This window comes from Antedon mediterranea, chromosome 2, assembly GCF_964355755.1.
Source record: "Antedon mediterranea chromosome 2, ecAntMedi1.1, whole genome shotgun sequence".
Taxonomy (NCBI): Eukaryota; Metazoa; Echinodermata; class Crinoidea; order Comatulida; family Antedonidae; genus Antedon; species Antedon mediterranea.
In genome coordinates this window covers 3,934,950-3,958,448 of record NC_092671.1, presented here as the reverse complement: position 1 = coordinate 3,958,448, position 23,499 = coordinate 3,934,950, and the positions used below count along the sequence as shown (strand labels likewise).

Genomic DNA, 23,499 nt, shown 5'->3' with positions numbered 1-23,499 from the left:
ATGCAGATTACTCTTAACGCATGCGCAGTAAAGATTACAACAAAGTTATAAAAATGGCTCATATGAACAATCAGGTTTTAAATGTTTTCTTGTAGCTTACATCGTCGTATCGATGATGTAATTTAGCAGTCTAAAAATAAATTGTTAAATAATCTCGATTCAAAGCAATATATTAATAGTAATACATCATAATGATATATACATATATATATATACTGTACATTGAATTCTTAGTTAGAGTTTTAAGCGGGTGTTTATTGTATGCAAACACATTTCTTACTAAATTATAATTAATTATTTAGATACATGCTTCAGTTTTATCTTGATGTAATAATAATTATTAGACAATAATAATAGATGTAAATTTTAATATCTTTCTACTTGAAATTATGTAAGTATAATGTTAAATAAATATACATGTATAATGATAATGCGTGGTAGATGTATAAAATGTGTAATATAGGCATATTTTGTAATTAATTACTTTAATAGAAAATAGTACATAAATCATCAGAGATATCATCACGAACACAACGCTTGTCGTGCTTAAATCAGCGTACAGTAACCATGTTTGTACGCGCGTGTCTACCAAATACATAGACATTTTGTACGCGCGCGCATACCAACGTTGTTAGTAGTACAGTAGTAGATATTGTTGTAAGCGCGTGTCAATTCTGTGTCTTTGAACGTAAAAAAATATGACATTAATTTTGCACCATAAACCGTGAATTTGATATATCAAGTGTCCTGATGGCTTTGCAGAATTCCTTTCTTTCACAAGTCAGGTTGCATAAGCTCAGAAACAGCATGGCCAGAATGACTTTTATACTCGACAGCTTGCTAGTAATGTGGTTTGGAAACGAAAGCTCCACACTAGTATAGTTAAAGGAATTACACATATTGATAACTAATTTTGTCATTACATTTGTTCTATAGTAAAGTAGATTTTTTTCAATGCGTATACGTTTCATTTTGTCCAACCTTTAGTTGATTCGATTCAAGAAAATTATTATAAAATAAATGGTTTTTAAATGTTAATTATTTAGATTTTTATAAAGAAAAAATGGTATTCTAATTATCTGTGAGTATAGTGTGATGTTAAGTTTGGAAATGCGAAATTTAAAATAAATGATACATTATAAGAATGTTTTGACTTGGAAACATTTGTTTTGATCTGTATAATCTGGACGTAATCAACGCTAAAGCTGATTTTCCACTAGGCGAATTTGTTAGCGCGAATCGAAAGCGTTAGCTTATACGCATGCGTATTCATGTTTCCATCTTCCAAATCCCTATCTACACATGCGTATAACCTGACGCATTCGATTCGCTCGAACAAATTCGCCTAGTGGAAAATCGGCTTAAGGATGTACGCGCAACAAAACATAATTTGACCAATCACAAGCGACAGTTCAGATGATCCGTCGGTTGTAAAAATATATGTAACGTAATGTTGGTATAAGCATATTATGCTAACATTTTCAAAAATTAACAACTATCAGGTAGAACAATATACCATCATTTTTGTGTATCATTGTACCATCTTTTTGGCGGACCTATATATCAATTTGGCGGTCCAATATTAGGCCCATATGTTTCACATACAACTTAAACATACGTGGTCATATAATGTGGTCACATTATAATATTCATAAGTAGTTGACTTTGTTATTAAATCTAACAGTAAGTAACTTTATTGGCATGAAATCGGCAGCTGTCGTGACATGATGGATATGGCGAACCAACGTTTTTTTTACATCCATTTTAACGGAAAATGAAACACGATATATAACGGTAAAATTACATGATATATAGATAAACACAAGACTGACATATAGAGTAGGCCTATATATTTTTTAAGACATTTTTCAATCCCATCAATTTGTTATAAATATTACCTGTTAGTATTTTATTTTTTACTGTATCATGTCACGCGCTGCACGCGCGCGCCTCATTACAATTAGGCATGGCTCAAGTGTATCCATACCAAGTTTAAACATATTTTTCAACCCGAAAAATCCTCCTTACATTTCCCACTTCGATTCAATCAAGCGGATTTTTAGGCCTAATCATATAGGCCTAGAATTTTTCCAATTAAGTGACCGTATTACCCTTTATACAGGTAGAGACCTAAATTATTTTTTTTCAAAACACATTATCTCATCCAGGGTTGGTATCATGTGTTTATCAGCATGTAGTCTGACGTCAGCAAGAGCATTCTGATGCTGGTAATGTTGATAATAACGTCTCGGAAATAATTTTCATGCGATATAGTAAGTCATACACTTTGATAAAAATGATCAGTGAAAGTGTCAAAGTGATTTCAAATGTTTAGATTAGTTTACAAAGTCATTGACAGTAATAACACCAAGAAAAATGTGATGAGATATTACTACTAGATATAACTTTTTCAGCATCTGTACGCGTCAACTTTTTATCGGAGTTTGTACGCGCGCGCGTTCGATGTAGACATATTTAGAGCGCGATATGAGGATGATTCACATAATGTGTAATTTTATCTTACTTAAAAAGACAGAAAAAATCACAGGTTGAACAACGAAAATATTTAGAGTTAAATAAAATAAGTGTTTGAAAACAGATTAATTAACGATGGTGCCAGCTATGCGATTGCCGCATCAGTTAAAACTTTTTAAACGCATGTACTGCACTGAATGTATTATAAATGCGGGTAGTTGTTTTAGTGCTGTAATTGATAAACATAGAAGAGCCGAGTATCTGACTGAGATTTGTGATGTACTCGCGACGCCGTCACATATCGTCTATTACGGCTCTTACTATCGTTTTATTTATCTCATGATCTCATAATGCATGTCTATAAATTCACACATTCATACCACAAGTAAGTAGTTACTCCAGAAATACCTCTCATAAGCATGTATACCGATATTTGGATGACGCTCAAGTAATGAAACCATTAAAAGAGTAAGGTTTAACTTAATACTTGTTTCATTAAAATGAGTTACAAAATAAACTGTCAGTACTGTACACTTCGGCCTAAACCGTATTTGGTATAAACGTTGATTCCGGTTATTAGCATATCATTATCATTATATTTGGTAATTTGGATAATGTGTCTCGATTGGCCCTTTCTTTGTCTTTATGGTAGAGGCATAATCATATTACATTTTTAGATTAATATAATTTGTTATTCGCGTTCAAAAAATGATAACGGTGCAGGTTAGTACGCGCGCGACTACTTCTTGATGATACTATAAAATGACTGATATTGTGAGGTATTATCCGAATAAATCGTTCTGCGGTAAAAGCAGGTTGGAGTTTTCACTATAGAATTTTCTGTTTTATAATAAAAAAAATTAGAACTGCATTGATAGATTACCTGAATATAGATTGCCATTAAAACTATGATATATGAATGGCATTCTGATTTGTCGAGATTAATTAATCTAAATATATTGCGAGTGAAACGCTATCATATTTCTACGTTAATTGGATAGGCCTATATTCTGCCATGTGCACTTGTTAAGTGATAAAGTTTGTGATAGATGTATTGGTTTAATCTAATTCTTCTTTTAGTGGTCAGAGTAGTGAGGCGTTGATTTTGTCTACCATAAATGTCCGAAACATCAATAACACACATTTTACTCAATAAGAATCAGAACACTGAGATGCCACTATTCAACAGATGAGCAGTGATTGTTGTTATTGTAAAAAGCATCTCAATATTGAATGGTATACAGTGGTTTAAACACCCCTATTTAAGGGACACTTTCTCTCAACTCTATAGGGTCCTCTTAATAGGGCCTTGTTCTACTGTAATATATTCACCATTAAACAATAGGAATTGGTATTATATTAAATAATTTTGTTATTGTTAGACATACTCTACGATGTACATGATTTATATTTTGTTACCAAGGAGGACGAAATAGACAAACACAAATACGGTAAGTAAATAATTTAGACTTAACTAGAAATTGAGGAAATTACAGTCTTACTCTTATAGGAGATTATATTCATATAATTTTATTTATTTTTTTTTATTTATCATTTTGATCTGTATGCGACTCCGGAATATTTTTATGTTGGTTTTGTCAAACATTTTAGGTTTGAAATTAAAAGCGCGATCTATGTTTTTTAATGTAATTCATATTAGTAATGTACTGGTCGTCCCGTAGATAGAAGTACATATACATAATAATGATGTGGGTAGAAAAAACTACAGAAACGATGAAGAGATTACCGACAGATTATACAGCATGGAAAGAATTTTCAATTGATCAGGTGATAAGTGATATATTAAATTCATGAAGAAACACGATAATAATCTGACACGATAAAAGACATTCTATACTAATGACAGTTCGTATAACATACTAATAATTTTGTAGAATATGAGTTAGGCCTACATTGAGTGCAATGTCAAGGTCGACTGTGCATTCTAAATCCGTGGCACAGCTGGGTTGCATAACTAGGCCTAGCTATTGATATTTTAGGTTTCTAATAGTTTTGGAATGGTTTGAATCTGTAATTTAGGCACTGTTTACACGTTAAAATTAGTTTGACAACAAAATTGTGATGTTCCCAAATAAGGTATAGATATGACGTCATCATTTTGTGAGGAGTGTTTTTTTTCTTTGTGTGGACAAAACTTTAAAATAAAGTTTCAACAACTGATACAAATTTTGACCACTAAATTAGATTAAGTTTCAAGATTTTGTTTGTGGAATTTTTTTAATGGTTTTGTTAATAAACACCTGATGTCTATTACGCATGAAAACAATTACTATTATAGTAACATACTAAACGAATAGATAATTATGTCACATAGTGTGCGCGATGACCTCAAGACCCAATTTCAGAACCGTCACTGATGCGTTCATACTATAGATGTAGTTTGCATTTTGAGTATTACAACTTAAAAATTCTAATTCTAATCTGCAAATTATTTTAAGCAAGCCAGTATAATTATCATTCCCAATCAGCATTTAAAAGAAAGGGTCGTTCCCAGTGGACTTCACTATGCCTTCGTTAGGGAACTTGGCCAGGTTGTTGTAGCATGGTTGTGTTATAGTCAATACTGCTTATAAATTGGAAAATCAATTTTTGTCAACATACCGTTTTGACATTGTGCAAATTTGTGAAGCGTAGATCGATCTGCGCACTCGCAACATTCATTTATAGCTAATTTATATGCTCGTCAAATACACTAATCGACAATTAGTATAAATGTTGTATTCGTAGTTAGTAATGGAATATAATAGCAATGTGTTTAAACACGCCAATACAATTCCTCTGTGACTGTCAATTAATAACTGAATACTTTAATCACATGTTCAATAAGTACAACGATTATATTATTTATGTGCTACAGTAATGCATTCATTTTATTACACAATTGGACACTGTTTAAAAAAATAATAATTGTAATAATTGATGTTTTTTTTAAGTATAAGCAGTAATTACTATAATTATGATAATTTAAGATGATATATTTTTATTGCAATTTATTAAAACGTTTAATATAATTTATAAGTACTATTTTTTGTGAAGCGGTTTATTTTGGTTGTAAATCAATATTGTACTTTATCCTAAGAGAGTACAATGACAGATTGGGTTTGCAGCAAAAAGTCACACAAGAACATATCTTGTCGGTTGTTATCATGATTTAATCGTTATAAATAATTTAATTCATTAATAACACCTTCCTCACCATTAACAACACCTTCAAAATACTTTTGATTACATCATTATCGTCTATACCAACAACTTCTCATCATCAAGTTCATCATCTAAATATTGAAAACAATTGAGAAAAATATCTGAGGTGTCTAGGACTCCCATTGGGTCAAAAGTAAAATATGAAATACAATAAAATGATAGCCAATTGATCATTGTGTGGTTCATTCAGCCTCTGTTAGCGGAAAACATAATGATGTTTTTACTTCTCTTTCTGTATTTAGGCTAAGATTTTAAAATGAAATTAAAAGTCAGAAAACAACAATGAAGTTGAAGAAACAAAATATAGTAGTAGTACATCTATTTAGAAATAATTCACAAGGGCCAAGAATACCTTTCGAACCATATGGAACACCTACGATTGTCGTGTCGTGTTTTAAAGATCCATACAATTGCCTTTACTCTTTTCTGAGTTGCCTTTTCTTCGCAGCATCTAAGTACCCATGAATTAACCTCATCGGCAAATAAATGGCGATAAAACTGCTCTGATGGCCTTTAGTGTCCATTTCAAGCGAACTTATTAAGTACTTAAACTACACAAAATAACGGTGAATTTTATTTAGAGTACATTTGTAGTCTTAAGACGTGTGAAGAAAATCCATTACTCCCACGTAGTGCTTTTAAAACGAGTCAAATAATTCACTACGCCGCCATTTAGTGCTCACTCATAAAATCTCGTATTAAGTCATTAAGATTTTGTTGTGGTTTTACTGGAAAATTAGTCTTTTTTGTATCAACAATGAAAGTGGATAACTGTTTAAAATAAAAGATGAGCCACAAACAAGCGAAATTAAAAGATTCCTTGTTTTAAGTCAAAAATAATTGTTTGAAAATACCTGGTCCGGATTTCTAATCCATGTAATTGTTAAGTTCTTATAATTTAATATCTGAAAGAAAAGGTATAGGTACGTGTGGTTTCAAATAATGAATGTTATAGGCTTTTAACTGCTGGTAGGCCTAGTCCTACAGCTAGGCCTACTATTTGTTTTGCTAGATACACACATCACAGAGAACACCTGTGAGTTATGTACTGGATGGTCTATGCACCTTAAATTGCTGGTAAACGGAAGCAGTGATGTGGGTTCGATTGGTCTTGTTTTTATTTCGGTTTTTGTCAAAATTATCAGTAGTATTTAGGTTTAAGGTCAATTTGTTTCATGGTTTTCACAAGCGCCTTGAGCACTTTTGTGGATATGTGCGCTGTATAAATCTTATTATTATATAATATTATACTACCCATTTATGTTTATAACACCCCTCTTATAACTTCAGATTACACAACTTTATTTGTTGAAATTGTATTTATCGTCATTTTACTGGGAGCTATAATTATTTTTGATACAATTTTTGATAAGGAACGCCAATTAACTATATAGGAAATATATATAGGAAATAATATATAAACAACTCATTATTCTGGTTGACAGGAAGTGAACATAGTATGTTTCCACTGCAGACTATTTGTTTAGGTATACGCAAAAGTGATCAAATTATATAATTTGTGCCATAACCATGTTGTTAGTGTACGTACGTAGGTACTTCCATCGCCTGATGGCGCCTGTCTTGTTTCAACAAACACGAAACCAAATCGTGAAGAAAAGTGTTGACGCTGTTACAGAAATTATAGAACTAATAGGCGTGTTTCCTTGATTTTGATTTGCTGTTTGTTAATTTTATGCACTAGAAACATTTGATTTGATTAGGAAACACAGAAATAATTTCGTAAAAGGACCGCAACTTTCGAAACGACAACGTAACAAAAAATGATTTAATACTTGATTTCCGAAAAAAACAGATAAGAGTGACGAAATAAATCCGTATGCGTTTGAAATGTTAGGAGCCCTCTCCAGTTGGTGATTTCAGCCTAATTTACGCTTAGTTGGTAAATCAACATTACGATAAGATAACAGAGAAAGAAGATTACCATATGATAAACAAATTTAGATATTTCAGGCCTACTAGTCACTTACGACTACACTCAACTTTGCTGCGTGTACCTTATCAGTTCGCTTCTGTGGGAAGAATGTGGTTTTTTATAACGTTCTACTCACACGTAATTTACTGATATTCATATAGGCCTACAGCATGGATTGATTACAGCGGTTAAAATTCGATAGCATGGACCTAACTTTAGGCCTGTTTCTGCTGCAACTGCTCAAAATATGGTATATTTTATACCGTATTTTTTAGTACCCCGTTTCTGCTAACAATACTTCTTGGGTGGTCGTGTTAAAATTCATCCTTTTTACCAAAATTAATTAATAAATAAAGGATGTTTTACGCCTCACTTTCAACAGCCTAGCCCTAGTGATAGAGATGTTGTGAGAGCACAGAAAACACCGTAATGGGGACAAGTAATTCGGTTTTGCAATGTTGTACTGCTTTCGGAGGCTCTTCAGCTTTGAATTTACTTGCTTTGGAGACAAGTCTATTCGTAATCCTGCTTTATTTTTTTACAAATGTCTTTATAAATGTGGTTGTCCCCTTTATTACATTTTAGTAGTTGGCCGGACATTTTAGCTTCCCCTCCCCCTCCCACTCCCTCCCACTCCCTCCCACTCCCTTCCCACACAGATTTATATAGTAAATACTGTGACGTCTTCGCTCCACATTTTCGACGAATTATCTATACACGTGTGTAAGACAGCTGACAGCGACAGAAAATAAAAACACGATATTGACCTCATGTTGCAGGTAAAAAAAAATACAATATTTTTTATTGGCAGCAGAAAAGGGTACAAAAAATACGGTATAAATTTTGTGGGGAAAATACGGTATACAAAATACGGTATTTTTTTTATGAGCGCAGTTTCTGCTGCAAAAAAATACGATTTTATACATCTTTCATTGATATTCTGATTCCCCCCATCGGTTATTTTCTTATATTTTCTCCTATCTTTCATACGATTTTATCAAAGCAATTCAATATTTTTCTACATCTAAAACTTGAAAATTAAAATGTACTAAAAAACATTTTCTACTGTGATGTAATTAATTTTCCCATTTTTATCTTTTTTTTTAAATATTTATCTTAGCAGTAGGCCTATGTTCCTGTACATATACATATAAACACACAAGTGCATATGATTCGCATACATACATGCGTGATTTGTGATATTGATAGTTTCCCATCTTTAAAGCTTGAGCATTATAGATTAATGAGCCTATTTTAGGCCAGAAAAATTGATACAATTCAACGGTAGGGCCGTCAGTAAGCCTACTTTATTACGTTTCATTGCCAACATTGCATCCATCCTTATCCAAAAGTGTCAGTTCACCCTCTGTTAATTTCATCATCTGTTAATTTTGTTTCTTTTAGATACTTCAAAAATTTATCTTTTGATTTTCGTATAGATTCTCAAAATGTTTACCTCTTCTGAAATAATTTCATTTGTTTATTCGGCATAAGATCCATTGGATCTTATTATTTTTTTTCTACCATTATTTTTTCCCACAGATAGAAAGTATTTACTGATTATTTCACCATTTTCTATCCACTTGGTTCTTGAACGTATTTTTAGGCGCATATTCATAAATATCCTCCAATTGAAATTTGTTCCATTCTGTAAGGGGCGGGGTTTCCCGCTGTTGAATGAGTTTGAATAAAATAAAATAATAAAATAAAATTCTTCAGTTTTCTTTTGATTTCTAATTCTATTGTTTCTTCTCCGTTTGATACCAGATACAAACCAGTCTAATCTTTTAGAGATTTAGTGACTGTCTACACCATGTAAATTGGATTGGATCTTTATTAAGAAGGCTATATTGTGCTTTTGTAACAAGTAACAAGTATATAAACAAATAAGTTTTGATTTTTACTTTTGTGCTGAACCAAACAAAAATAAAACATGTCGACGTCTTCAAACTAATTTTTGGATTGGGCAGTTGTCTTGATTTTACGAGCGTTTTCACTGGTCTTCACTTTTCTGCCTTTTCAGGTAATTATCGTACGTGTGGAAGATCATCTGTCTCTATTGATGTTATGTTTAATTTTTTTAATGTATATTATAGCTTTAAAAAAAATTATCTTTTCTTGTATCTGCCTGTCTGTTTTTTAATTGTTAACACCAACCAACATGAAAAATCTACTGCGGACTATCGCATCCAACACATCATCTAGTTCCCTTTACCCTGGGTGATACACTTATACATTCTTTCAGGTGAAGAGTGAAATTAATTTTACTCTTCCCTGATTATTTCAGCTGACAATTAAGCCTGGGTGCAGTACAAATTTTGCGGGAAAAAAGTAAAGGAAAATTTTGTTTTGGTTTTTCTGATAGAGTATACCATATAGAATGTCAGAAAAAAATCCCCATCCCAGGGTCTTGGGGAAATTTTTTTACGGCACTTTTAAATTTTGGCCTATATAACACACAAAAATGCCTATTAACACACACAAATACCTATATAATATATAGGGGATAGGGAAAACCAATTCACGTTTTTTCTACTTGGAGTTGTGTTATGATGATTAAAATTAGCTGAGGCTTACTTTAATAACTATTTCTCATAGTAGTTGATAAATCGAGAATCCAATATGGCGTCCAATTTGGCGGGAAAAACAACAGTTTTGAAAAATTCCTTTTAACGTTAAAATGTACGAATACTATCTTAAAATTAAATGTATACACAAATCCAAACGCGATTGTATTTCATTATACCTCCCAGTATTAGAAAAATAGGTTGCAGATAATGCTGACTCAAATACGCACTTCAGATGGAAAGGAACATTCACGGTAGGGTGTTGTTTTTGGTATCCATGTCACAATAGCAGATTCCGATCAGGGTGTTAAGAGTATGCATCAGTGTATGAGACATCACTTTCGATAAAAGTTTGCCAATTATTCCTTACACATTATCACGGTTCCACCTGTAGTATTATTCAAAATTACTCATAGGAACTCTGAAAAAATGATTCCCCAATATACAGATGGACAAACTAGTCTGGAATTATGCATTATGTATAAACATGAGTAATAAAATTAGTGTTAATGTGTTGCAATCATTGGCCTGAATCTGGAATTAGTCTACATTGTTGTATAAGATCAAGTTGCAAAACTAAACTATCGAATATATCTGTAACATTTCTTTGATCAACTGCTCTTCATTAAAGCTGTTAAAATCAACAACTTGCAATTTTATTTGGTGGGTTCCAAACCACTTAGTGCAATACTGTAGAAATCTAATTAAAGAAGCTTAACATTGTAAATTGTACAATGCTGCAAAAAAAGAGATCTGAACAAATTAAACCCTGCAAAATCTACGTCCTATAGAGTTCGGTTAAGCAAAAAGATACTTCACATTGATCAGCGATTCCTTCTCACTCAGTGTTCAGAAATCTTTGTACAAATTGACAGGCAATATACATAATGGCATATAATAGGACCAACTATCAGATAGTTGGACTAATCTATTCCTAATATGATTCATATGAATCCTATTGCACTCACAAGTTTAAGAGTTTGGTTGTAGAGATTTTAACAACAGATTTTAATGAAGAGGCTGAGTTGAATAAGGAAATAACTTAGTTAGTAACTTGGTCTTGTACGTATAGTACAGGAAAACTATGAAATATGGTTGAAAAAATTGCAACAGAATTTATTTCACCACAATGCATTTCTATAAGGTCCCTATATGAACATATTAAAAGTCTAGAAAAATCCAGCCTAAAAAAGGACAAAAAAACATAAATAGTAGATCTAATTCAATTTAATAATCCACTTTATAGCGGTTTTTACAATGATTTTTATATTTCTTTACAGTTTCGAAGATCTGAACTACAATATACACATTATTTTAAGTGCTGTTAATTAGAAAATGGCCGCAAAACAAATGTTTAAGTATCTAGATATATCCCTATTGTTATAATATATAAAACGCAGTCCTTCCTATGCTTAATGCATAGGATTACGGTGTCTAATAATAAATCAGTTTACATTTGTACTGTTATAACAATATATTACAACATTGGTGGTACCAGTGGGGAGGGGTATAGGGATGGGAGATCATATGGGAAGGGTGAGGGAGTCTGTCCGGCCCCCCATCCCCTCTCCCCAATTGGCTATTTTCGGGAGTATATGTAGACAATATGATGATAATTCCTAATATAAAACAATACCCCATTGAGTGCTGTTTCAAGGATTTTCATTTTTAAAAGTGACTAAAACTACCCTTTACTGGTATAATATTGTTGGAACTTCTGGGTGCGCTCCCATTGATGGCCCAGCCAATTGATGCTAGCTGCGCTCTCCCCCCCACCCCCCCCCCCCCAGCAAAATCCTTGCGCCATCACTGGACTACAATCAATCTATTACCGTATTTATTCGGATAAATGCTACATTTAGAAAGATCGAATAAACTCCCCCATAAGACATCATTTTGAATAACCTACACCAGCGCACCCCCTCCCCTGCCCCCATCGGACATCATTTTGAATTTATTTCGTCGAATGTACGACTCGCCACATTCAATATTGTGTTTTAACACATCTCTATTTGTAATAGAATTCACTGAATGACATGATGGTGTTGTATTTGTTCATATCTAAAGGGTTTATTTATTTGATTAATACATGTTACCACATTACACCCACAAAAATAAACGCCTCTCCGAATAAACTCCTCACGACGATTACACGCCCCCACTACCCCAACCACCAAGGGCATTTATTCAAATAAATGCGGTAATTTCACTTTCATCTTGTCAGTATCTCATCCTCCATCTATTGGTGGGGAATTGAGCATGTGCTGATGCCGTGGCATTCTTAAAAAATAGTGGAGCAGCAGTCCAACCTATATTTTCTGCAACTGCAATTCATTTAACTACAACCTTATTTACAGGTACATCTAATCAACTTTAATAGTTTCTCTGGTGCTGGTAGTAAATTTGTCATCAATACTTTCCATCCCTAGTCTGTGGGTTGAAGAGTATTTCCTATCCACTGCTATAGGCCTACCTGGTAATAAAGACTCACGAAATAACATTTTGCAGCAAGGGAATAGATTTGCTTTTTGCAACTTTCTCAAAGAAAAGTAGGCTGTCTAAAGTCTCCATTGACTTCCCTCCATATAGAGCTACCAATGCCGAATTCCTGATGCAATGTTTTCTTTTTTTTTGGAAACTGTTTAGTTTACAAAATTTGACATACAACTCCAACTGTGATGATTTTCCAGCTTTTCCTAAACCAAATTTACTGACGGCCCATAATTATATAAAAACACAAGAGTTTACTTTGCCTTCACATAACGTAACAAACATACATGGTACATAATAAATGTCTTGAAATGTTGGTGTTTCGGGCCATGAGGTTTGATGTAGCAGTGCTCCCCCATTGATAACATACAGTGGGCAGTGAGATGAATGTTTCTGAGTAGTCTAGCAGTGTGTATGGAGTCGATGGAGTAAAAGAGGGCTGCAGGAAAAGTACAAGGTTCTTTTTGAACAAATGATGCATTGTGTATGACTGTCTAACATAGCCATCAATGATGAAATAGTATATGTGAGGGAATGTGCACTGCTTCTCTATTGATAAAAATGGTTGATTTTGACCCATGTGTAATAATATATGTTCTTTCCTCTTAAATTAATATTCTGTCACGGTTGCTTCATTCATTGATTTAATACTGTATGTTCTCGATGGGGGAGCACTGTGAATGCATGTAAAGTCTTTCCTTGGTGTGAAGCTCTGTAAAAATTAATTTGCTTTTTATACATGTAATCCAGGGATGTGATGCTACATCCCATCTATTTGGTAAAAAAAAAGGTGTTAATCTTAAAAAGTCATAACACCTGGGCAGTAGTATGCTTACAAACTCTGTAAAACCAAACGTCTTCAAAAAAAAGATTCCATCGCCTCAGAGGAATTGGCATTGGTAGCGCTATGGAGGAATACGTTCTGGGAGAAAGTAGCAAAAAGCAAAACAGCACTTGAAATAAAGTCGATTCCCCCCAACAACAAATGCTGCAAAATGTCATTCCCTGCGTGTATATTACCATGGTACAGCAGTGGATAGAAAATACTCTTCAACCCACAGACTGGGGGATGGAAAGTTACAAATGGCGTGATGTGTCCATTGATGACAAACTTACCACCAGTTACCACTGTTTGTGACGAATACCACGGCATCATCAGCACATGCTTAATTCCTACCTATAGACAGAGGATGATAACTGGACAATGAAAATGAATGGATTAATAGATTGTAAGATTGTATAATTCTATTGTAAATGAACTGTTTTATTAGACACCGTAGTCCTGCATTATAATGCATAGGACTACGTTGTCTATTATTATAACCGTGGTGATTGATATCTTGATACTTAAATTTGTGTTTTTGCTGCTAAATAGCACTTAAATTAATATGTATATTGCAGTTTAAATGTTTGACACTAAAGAAATATAAAAAGCATTATAAAAACTGCTATCAAGTGGTAATTAGATATACAATATATGTTTTTTGTTCATTTTTTGACATTTTTCACCATTGGCGGCCATTTTGTTTTTTCCCCTACCTGGATTTTTCTAGACTTTTAGTATGTTCATATAAGGACCTTATAGAAATGCATTGTGGTGAAAAAAATTCTGTTGCAATTTTTTCAACCTTTTACTGATTCTGAGCATATCTTTCCTGTACTAGTACGACAATGAGTAAATGCCGGTTAAATCACTATAGGATTCAGGTTAATGCTTAGAAAATCTCTGGTGTTGTGCAAGGAATAATTCTCAAAAGTGATGTCTCTTAATATACTGATCCTTTCCAAAAGCTTATCACCCTGGTCGGTAATTTGCTGTCAATTTTTAGGTGGATAGCAAGAAATGTTCCGGTTCCGTCTGAGAAATGCATAATAGGTGAATCTGCATTATCCATAGTCTGATCCAGATAGAGATCCAATAAGTCTTCGCAAATCCTCCCCCGCTCCAACCCAAACCCCCTAAATCAAAATCTTGGTTTCGTCATCCTAATGTTGGGAAGACTGGGAAGGGGGACAATTACTGTAGGTAGATGTACATTTGTGTGGATTCGTGTTTTGTTTTAAGATAGTAAGTCTGTACATTGTGTGGACAAAAAATGCATTAAAAAAAAAATGGGGGTTTTCCCGCCAAATTGGAAGCCATATTGGATTCTGGCATGATGATGTCATCGTATCGACTCGATTCATCAACTACTATGAGAAGTAGTTATTAAAGTAAGCCTCTACTAATTTTAATCATTAAAACACAACTGCAAGTAACAAAAACCGTTAATTGGTTTTCCCTATTCCCTATATAGGTATTTGTGTGCGTTAATAGGCATTTGTGTGTGTTATAGGCCAAAATATGCCGTAAAAAAATTCCCCTAAGATCCTGGGATGGGGATTTTTTTCTGACATTCTATATGGTATACTCTATCAGAAAAACAAAAAAAAAAGCTTTCCTATACTTTTTTCCCGCAAATGTGTATATTAACTGCTCTGCACCCAGGCTAAATGTTCTATACCTGAAACATAGATTATTACACTCGTCTTTCTAATATCATATTCGGTTGTCAATTCATTTTGTAATCGACACATGCCCATCAATTTAATACTATCGACTCGTAGATTTTCAATTAATAACATTCATTAAATAAATTGATTTAACGTAATGTTTCAGCTTTTGTGCGAAGAATAAATAATGCAATTGATCTACACAGGATGATGATAACAAACAGTTAAAACCATTCACACGCTTAGGAGGTGAGGAATATTGATTGGTTGGGGTTTTCCAACTTTTTCAATTGATGTTTACTGGGAACCAAACATTACTAGGAAGGAAACACATCGATGTGTTAGAAATAGATATACAACACAGCTTGTCACACAGTTGGCTTGTTTTACAATAGGCTTGTCATCTGTACAATACACCCTTTGAATATTGTTCTTTTATTTACGATATATCTGCATTTAAATCTCATGTCATATGTTGTTTGACCGCATTTATTCTATATTTTAAGATAATACAACTGCAACACAGCTTGTCATGTCATATGAATCATATAATTCAATTAAATTCTTTATTACTGCATAAAAACAAATTTGATAAAATTAGCCTCAAGAAGATAAGCAACAAAACAAACAAATAGGCCTAAACTACATCAGAACAATTAATTATGTCTCCTAAAAAAGGCGGAGTTAATATAATTAATAACAGGCAAAATAATATCAAAATCACCCATAAGTCTATCCTAAATAATTATGTTCTTCGTTTTTTTAAATAGACTCTACAAAGATTTTATTTTGCAAGCTAAAATTCGGCAAATTGGGCGGATTTGTTAGGTATTGTGTTTGGTGTCTCGCTTAAGTAAACTTTATTAAAGCTGCAAAATACAAAAAATAATGTTATGTTGTTATTTTGTTTTGGTTTTACATTATATTGTACCGGTACATTATTTCACACTTGTAACACACTAAACTGTACTAATTTTGTATTCGATATATCTCCTGAATTTCTTTTTTCCGAAACAACAGAGTTAACGAATCAAACAGTTTTTTCTCAATCATTATTATAATCGTCAGGATTACCTCTAAAATCAACAGGTCCTATGTGCACACATAAAATGATATTGTATAGGCCTATATCCGATCCCCTATGTTAAGAATTGTAAAAAAAAAAGCATATTTTTTCCCCATCCGTCTCTCTCAACGTGTCAATTTAAGTAATCTGATTGGTCAAAACCAATGAGCGTGCGCGTATTTCTGGAGGCTTTATTTATTTCGCAGCTGACTTTCCGCAAAATCACAACCAGAAGAGCCTGTCGAGTGAATAGTACATAGTCACAGTACAAACGTTACGATGGAAGAAGATCAAGTTGTTGTTCCCCAACTGTTTGACAGCCCAAACCACACTATCCCACATCTGAAAAATGACATAATTATATGGCTTAAAAAACGTGGTCTAGGATGGAGATGTTTTTCAGAAGACGTTGATAGCGACGGATTGTTTTTTGTCAACACTTTAGCTGAAGTGTTACTGGGTGTATGGTATATACGCAGCAGACGTGAGACTAACATCAACATAGAAATACCGGACTTGTTTTCCGAATTAGATGCAAAATCCGACAAATATCTGAAGGCCAGTGCATTACAGACCGAAAAGGATCAGGCCAGACATCAGGTATTTCAAGTAGATACCACAGAAATGTGTATGTATGCCGAAATGCATGACAGACAACAAGATGCACGTCACGTAGAGACTTTCGGTAAACTTATCAATGATTTGACAAGTATGATGGAAAAGCCATATTTTAACTTGGATTGCTGGGAAAAGCAACAGGTTAAACAATCCATACTCAGATTTCGTGGTTATTTGGAGGAGTATGCTGCCAACCAGAAACGAGTGAGTATTTTTGTCAATATTCTAAAAGCGTATTATATCAACACTCTTTTTCAACATGTTTACTGATTTGTGTCGTAGGAGTGATACTGACTATACCTAGCAGTATTTATAACACAACTTAATCTTGTGATCACTTTTAAGTAGGGAAATAAAGAACAAAAGGAATTCGTGTATATAAAATTATTCCGACTTTTAACCTCTATTTACAGTCCTAAACGATAAATTTTCAATTTGGCCGCATATAAATAACAATAAATATGCGATTTTTTCCATTTTGTATTTTATAGATGAATCCTAGAGACTACAACAACTAAAATGAGAAAATAAGGTCAAAGAGCCTTTTTCAAAGTTTTTCTGCAAGTTGCAGAAAAACTTGCAGTTCTAGAAAAAGAAAAATCTCAAAGAAAGAAGAAAAGCAACTTATACTGATGAAGGAAAATGCGAAAAGCTAAAACCAATTATAAGATTGATAACAAAACAATTAAATTGTGTGGGTTTTGTGGGTTTTAAGTGTTATTTTTTTTAATGGAAATTGAACCAAACACAATTTATGTTTTGATTATACACTGCTGTATCTATCAGTAATAATGAATTTCCGAAGGTCGTAATATCTAAAACAAATAAAAATACCCGCATCTTAAAATATTTCCGTTGATAACTTACATGAATATACTGTTGTAGTGATAGTATGTAAGAATTTATATTGGAAAATGTTGTTAAAATAGTTTTGTGGTCTTAGTAGAATTCAAATTCTTTGGTTGTTTTATTGTTATATGTTTTAAAATCACCTTCAAAAGTTAACATTTTTCAACAATATTATTATTACCATTATTATTCTCAATGAATTTCTTGCAAACATGCAATTTGTTATAGTAGATTTAGCAACCACTTAATCAGTTTATTTCACTGAAGATGGTTTAGAAGACTATCGAAACATTGTAGTTTCGATTGGTTGTGGTAATACACATTGTATTTTGTGTCAATATATTTGAGACATTATCAATTGTTTTAGTTTTATCAATTAAATCTTTGTTTAGAAAAGATACGTACCATAAGCTTGGCTTTGCCCTATTTTTTTTTTATTGTGGTTATAATATTGAAAACAAAAGTAACAAATTTACATGTTGGTTTGTATGTTATCAGATATATTTTATAACTGGATCCTCAAACTCATGTTGGCTACAATGAATTAAAAACATTAAATTGACTGCCTGTTGTTTACTAAAGTTTAGAATGTAAATCGATACAGATTTAAAATTATAATGTTTTTTTCTCCTGATTAAATTAAATTCTTGTGTTTCAACAAATTCATAATTATACTTCTACGTCCAGAATGTCAATTTATAAACTGATGTCTGAAATATACAGGGAGTAAAGTTACCTAAAATGTTCAAAATGCTCGTTATACGAAAGAATGACTCTTTGCTGGTTTTACTTTCAACATATAATTTCAGAATCATTAAAACTTAACAGAGATTTGATTAATTACCATTTTATTTTATTTACCCTTTTTTTTTAATTACCATTTTTTTTAAATTACCAGTATTATTTATTTTTAAAAATGATATAATTAATATATTGGTTTCTTTCAGTATAATTATTCTGACAATTATTTAAGGGTTAAGGGTAAAAAGTTGCTTTAGTGGGTTCTGTGTTTTTATCTTTGAATATTTACATTTGTCAACTTCAAAATAAATTTAGAAATAAATTAAAGTATGATCATTGTTTTATTCAGTTTTACGACGACGACGACGACGGCGGTAATAACGTTTGCTTTCTATGTATTAATCCTTGGACCATCCAGTCGAAGCTGATCACAAAGGACACTTGAAGAATTACTTATTTACCATCGTTATAATGAATATCCTCTGAAGACTTAGCCTTAAAGTTCCTTAAACAATTTCCATTACAGTAATAAGATATGTTAATTTCAAGTGTTTTGTTATAATTATTCTTTATTTGAAAAAAATAGAATGAATGAATGAATAGGTCTATTTTCTCCGAGAGGTACATGTGCTTTTCCTCCTGGGCTGCCTTGGAAATACATACACCTCACTAGATTTCTCCACTCGTTCCTATTTTTATCACAAGAAAAACAGCTATTTTTATTACGACAAAAACAGCTATTTTTATCACAACGAAAACAGCTATTTTTATCACGACGAAAACAACTCTACTACAATCTCAAGTAAGACACACGTCTGCCTTGTAGTGGAAGTGCAGTGATTATAAATTGTGATGTTTGGTAATAAACGCCTCAAATATACTATTCCCCGCCAATAGTTCAAAGCATTGATTACCGTGTTATCTGAGTACAACTGTAGTATCATCACACAACAAAATTCTAAGTAAGAAAAAAAAATTATATTTTTTAAAATAAGTAATTTTTTTAAAAAGAATTCTTACTTCAGAAAATATGGCTTGAAACAAGAATCTATAGAATAAGTTATTACTTATTTTAAGAAAACATTTGCTTGAAACAAGAATTCTATAAAATAAAAAATCTTACTGATTTCAGCTGGCAATTTTATTATTGCCTCAATAAAAACAATACATTGGCCTAAGTTGATTAATTTCGCCTTTTGTAGCGATACACAATTAATTGTACATATTGTGTACAACAAACAGTAAAAACCAGTAGGCCTAGCGTCATAATTGAGAACAAATATTGATTCTTTACTCAATTTTATTAAAATTCCTATGTTTGAATGTAGTTTCATGTATTTTTGTTAAAGTTTGTCAAATTGTATTTGATATCATCCTGTAAATGGCGGTGACAATACCCGGTGACGAAATAAATCCGTATGCGTTTGAAATGTCAGGAGCCCTCTCCAGTTTGCTGATTTCAGGCTTAACTTGGTAAATCAACATTACGATAAGGTACGAGAGAAAGAAGATTACAATGATAAACAAACTTATGATAGTTTTGGACTACTTGACCACTTATGACTACACAGCTACTTAACTATGCTGCGTGCACCTTATCAGTTATTCGCTTCTTTTTCTAGGAAGTGACGGGTTTTTTTTAAAATTTTCTAACACGCAATGACCGATTTTCGAAATACAATGGATTGATTTGCAGCGGGTAAATTTCGATGAAAACTAAATTAGACATAAATTAATTAATTCAGTTAAAAATCTGTTATCAATATCATCAAATATTAATTTTATCTACAGTAATGTACAAACAATTCTTTTTTCTTCTTTACCATGAAATAATTAAAATAAACATATTTAGGTGTAAATAAAGTAGAAATAAGTATAAAGCTTGGTTCCCACTAGAACGTAACGCAAGGATGTAAACGCAACGCAAGCGTTTTAACCAATGACAAGCGAAGTTATAGACACTAAGCAATCACAAGCGAATAAGCCATCGCTTGTGATTGGTCAATTCACTTGCGTTGCGTTACGTCCTTGCGTTGCGTCGCTAGTGGGAACCACGCTTAAGGAAGTAATTTCTAAAGTACACCTTTTAAATACGTTTTTTGGGCCAATTGTATTAATATCGTAAATGTGAAACAATACGGTGTATTATCAAACTAATTAATAATGGTACATTTTAAAATTTAATTAGATTAAAAAAATGTACCACAAATTACATAAAAGTGGGACGAATCTACAAAAATAATAAATAAATAAACCCCTATTTCCCCTTCCCATTTCTTCTCTCTTCCTCAAGTGTTGAATATTTCATAATAATCAATTCATTTGTCGGGTATCAATCATTATGGCAAACCAAGTGGAAGACAGAAATAAAGGCAGAAGGAAAGTTAGATCTATATCAATATTCAGTTGCATCTAACCATGGTACACTGTTTTTGTAGGAGTTTAATAATATTTTTAAAGATTAAATGGTTGAAATAATTTTGCAATGGCTGATAAGAAGGTAGTAACACGGACACAAACACCTTCAGAGGGTAAGAATCCATTTTTTCATTTCTTTTTAAGCAATTATCGTAGCGAAATACAAAGATTTGTTAAATTTTGTGACGATAATTATCTACAAATAAATGCATAAAAAAACAAAGGAGATGATCATTGATTTTAGGACTAAACATAAATTTAATTTTCAACCAATCACTATCAAAGGTAAAGAAATTGAAATTGTTGACCAGTACAAGTATCTAGGAATTGTTTTCAATGATAAACTGAGTTGGGGAGACCATATAGACTTCATCAGCAAAAAATTAAATCCCAGAATGTATTGTATGAGAACTTTATATAAATTTAACTCCTGTGATTTGATGTTACTTTCGTTCTATAGATCCGTTATTTGTAGTGTTTGGACGTATTGCCTCTCCTGTTGGGCTGGTAATGTTACCGGAGGGAATAAAGGACGCCTTGAAACTTTCATCCGTCGGGCTGGTAAAATGATTGGTCTGGAACTGCCTTCCTTTACCGATGTGCACCTAGAACACCTCCAGAAAGATTTCGAACGCATTGAGTCGGATGCCTCTCATCCTCTCCACAAAGTGATCATAGACCAACTTAATCCAAGTGGTAGATTGAGGCTCCTCAGTGTGAAAACAAATCGATTTGCTAAATCCTTTATTCCCTCCGGTATCATCCAGTACAGGAAGTCAAGAAGATAATTTTATCTTGTAATTTGTTAGATGTTTTTATATGAATGGTTTTATGCTATATTTGTTTTTATTGTGTTTTCTTTGTTATTATGACGAGCAATGAATTTCCTTTTTGAGGATCAATAAAAGTTATCTTATCTTATCTTATCTTAAGGCCATTATATTACGGTATCGAATAATGCCAGTTATTGCCAGTGAAACAACGAAAGCCTATAAAACTGTATGTAACACAATCATCATCGACAACACGTTATATAAATAAACAGAACAAATATAGGCGTACATGTTGAAAGCTGCGGTCGTTAATGCTTGCCTTCCAATTCCAAAGTGTAGGGTTCAACCCTCCTAAGTTGTGTCCTATAGTCTCATGGTTGTAACTTCACGACACTTTCTACTTCACTCTTTCTAAACTCAAGCTGAGACTTATTTTATAAGCATGTTACCTTATACATTTTTTTGGCAATTTTGAGTGAAATTTTAAGAAGTGGAAATGGCATGTTTTCTTATTGTACCTTCCGAATTCTGGCCGTACAAAACGAATTTACGACTCGAGTAATACCATGGCACACTGATACGTTTCAGTAGTAGGCCTACATTTTGTTTTTATTATCTTATAATGATTTAACGTTATATCAGGGAAGAGTTAAAACTCTTCCCTGATTATATTATTACTGATTAATCAGCTATTGTAATTATTTACATATGTAATTTGTTTAGTAGATTTCTCCACTTCAGTTTGTCAAGTCTAACCATGTAAAAACAAGATAAGTGAAAAGAAAATTAACACTTGGGTATATTTTTTAAATAGTTACCTCACTTTTCAGGGAAATTCAGTAGAAATGGATCAATTCGAGGTTCTCAGAGATCACAGGGAATTAAAGCAACAGTGAGGGTAGGTAATGCCACCATCTTGGCTTTATAATTTATACCATTTACGGTCGTCTTGATAAACAAACTCATATTGGCACGCTTAACTAAACATCAAATAATCAGATGTAATTTATTGAATATTGGATTTAATAACCTTGAAAATGAAATGTCGGTCAAATGATATCTAGAAACTAGTTAAATTATGATGATATTCTGGCAAAAGCAATTGATATGAACAAGTTGATCAATTGAGTTTTGCCAGGGAGTTGTAAAATAAACCCCTCCTGGTGTGGCTACAGAAAGAAGAGCGCGTGCGCCACCGAGCTCCACAGACACTCCTACTCTGTGTTTTATACGCGCATATATCTTTTGTATTCTAGCTTCTGTAAACATTTATGGTTCGATTTTCGATTCGGAAATCATGAAAGTATTGAGAAAATCAATATTATACGATACCGACACACGGGGAATTTCCCACAATTGTTAGAATTGATATATGCACAAAGAGATACGGTAGTGTTTCTGGGTAACTTAAAGGGCAGCTCCGTGTTTATAATTTTTCAATTCATTTTTTTATTATAAATAATAATTATGGCTTTTATTTTATACTCTCTTTGGAAATATATTGAATTTTGAATAGACTAAAAGTTTTATAAAAAAATAAGTTAAAAAAACTTGATATTAATCAATTATTATTATCAAATATAAAAAGCACCAACATTTATTCAAATTTATATTACTTTGAAAAATTATCATCACCATCTGGTTGATTTACGGTTGTAAAGCCATTGAAAATCGGTAAATAATTCCTATGATCAAATAAGCATCCCGTGAAAAAAATCTCTTTTTTTTATAGGAAACAAAGTGGCGAGGTGATAGATTAGGAAGAACTTCGAACGAAACAACAGATATGAGAAGTAGTGCTATGAGCTTTGCTGAAACAATGGCAAAACTTGCAGCTCAAGAGAAAGAAAA

The 23,499-nt window shown here is 32.6% G+C and overlaps 1 protein-coding gene across 1 annotated transcript; it reads left to right on the top strand.

Annotated features, from left to right (window-relative positions):
• The first annotated feature begins 16,488 nt into the window (after nucleotides 1–16,488).
• LOC140039520 (uncharacterized) lies at nucleotides 16,489–18,799 on the top strand. Its single transcript, XM_072085130.1, has 2 exons — nucleotides 16,489–17,071; nucleotides 17,359–18,799. The coding sequence occupies exons 1-2, from the start codon at nucleotides 16,529–16,531 to the stop codon at nucleotides 17,383–17,385; spliced, it is 570 nt and encodes a 189-aa protein (XP_071941231.1). The 5' UTR covers nucleotides 16,489–16,528; the 3' UTR covers nucleotides 17,386–18,799.
• Nucleotides 18,800–23,499: the final 4,700 nt, after the last annotated feature.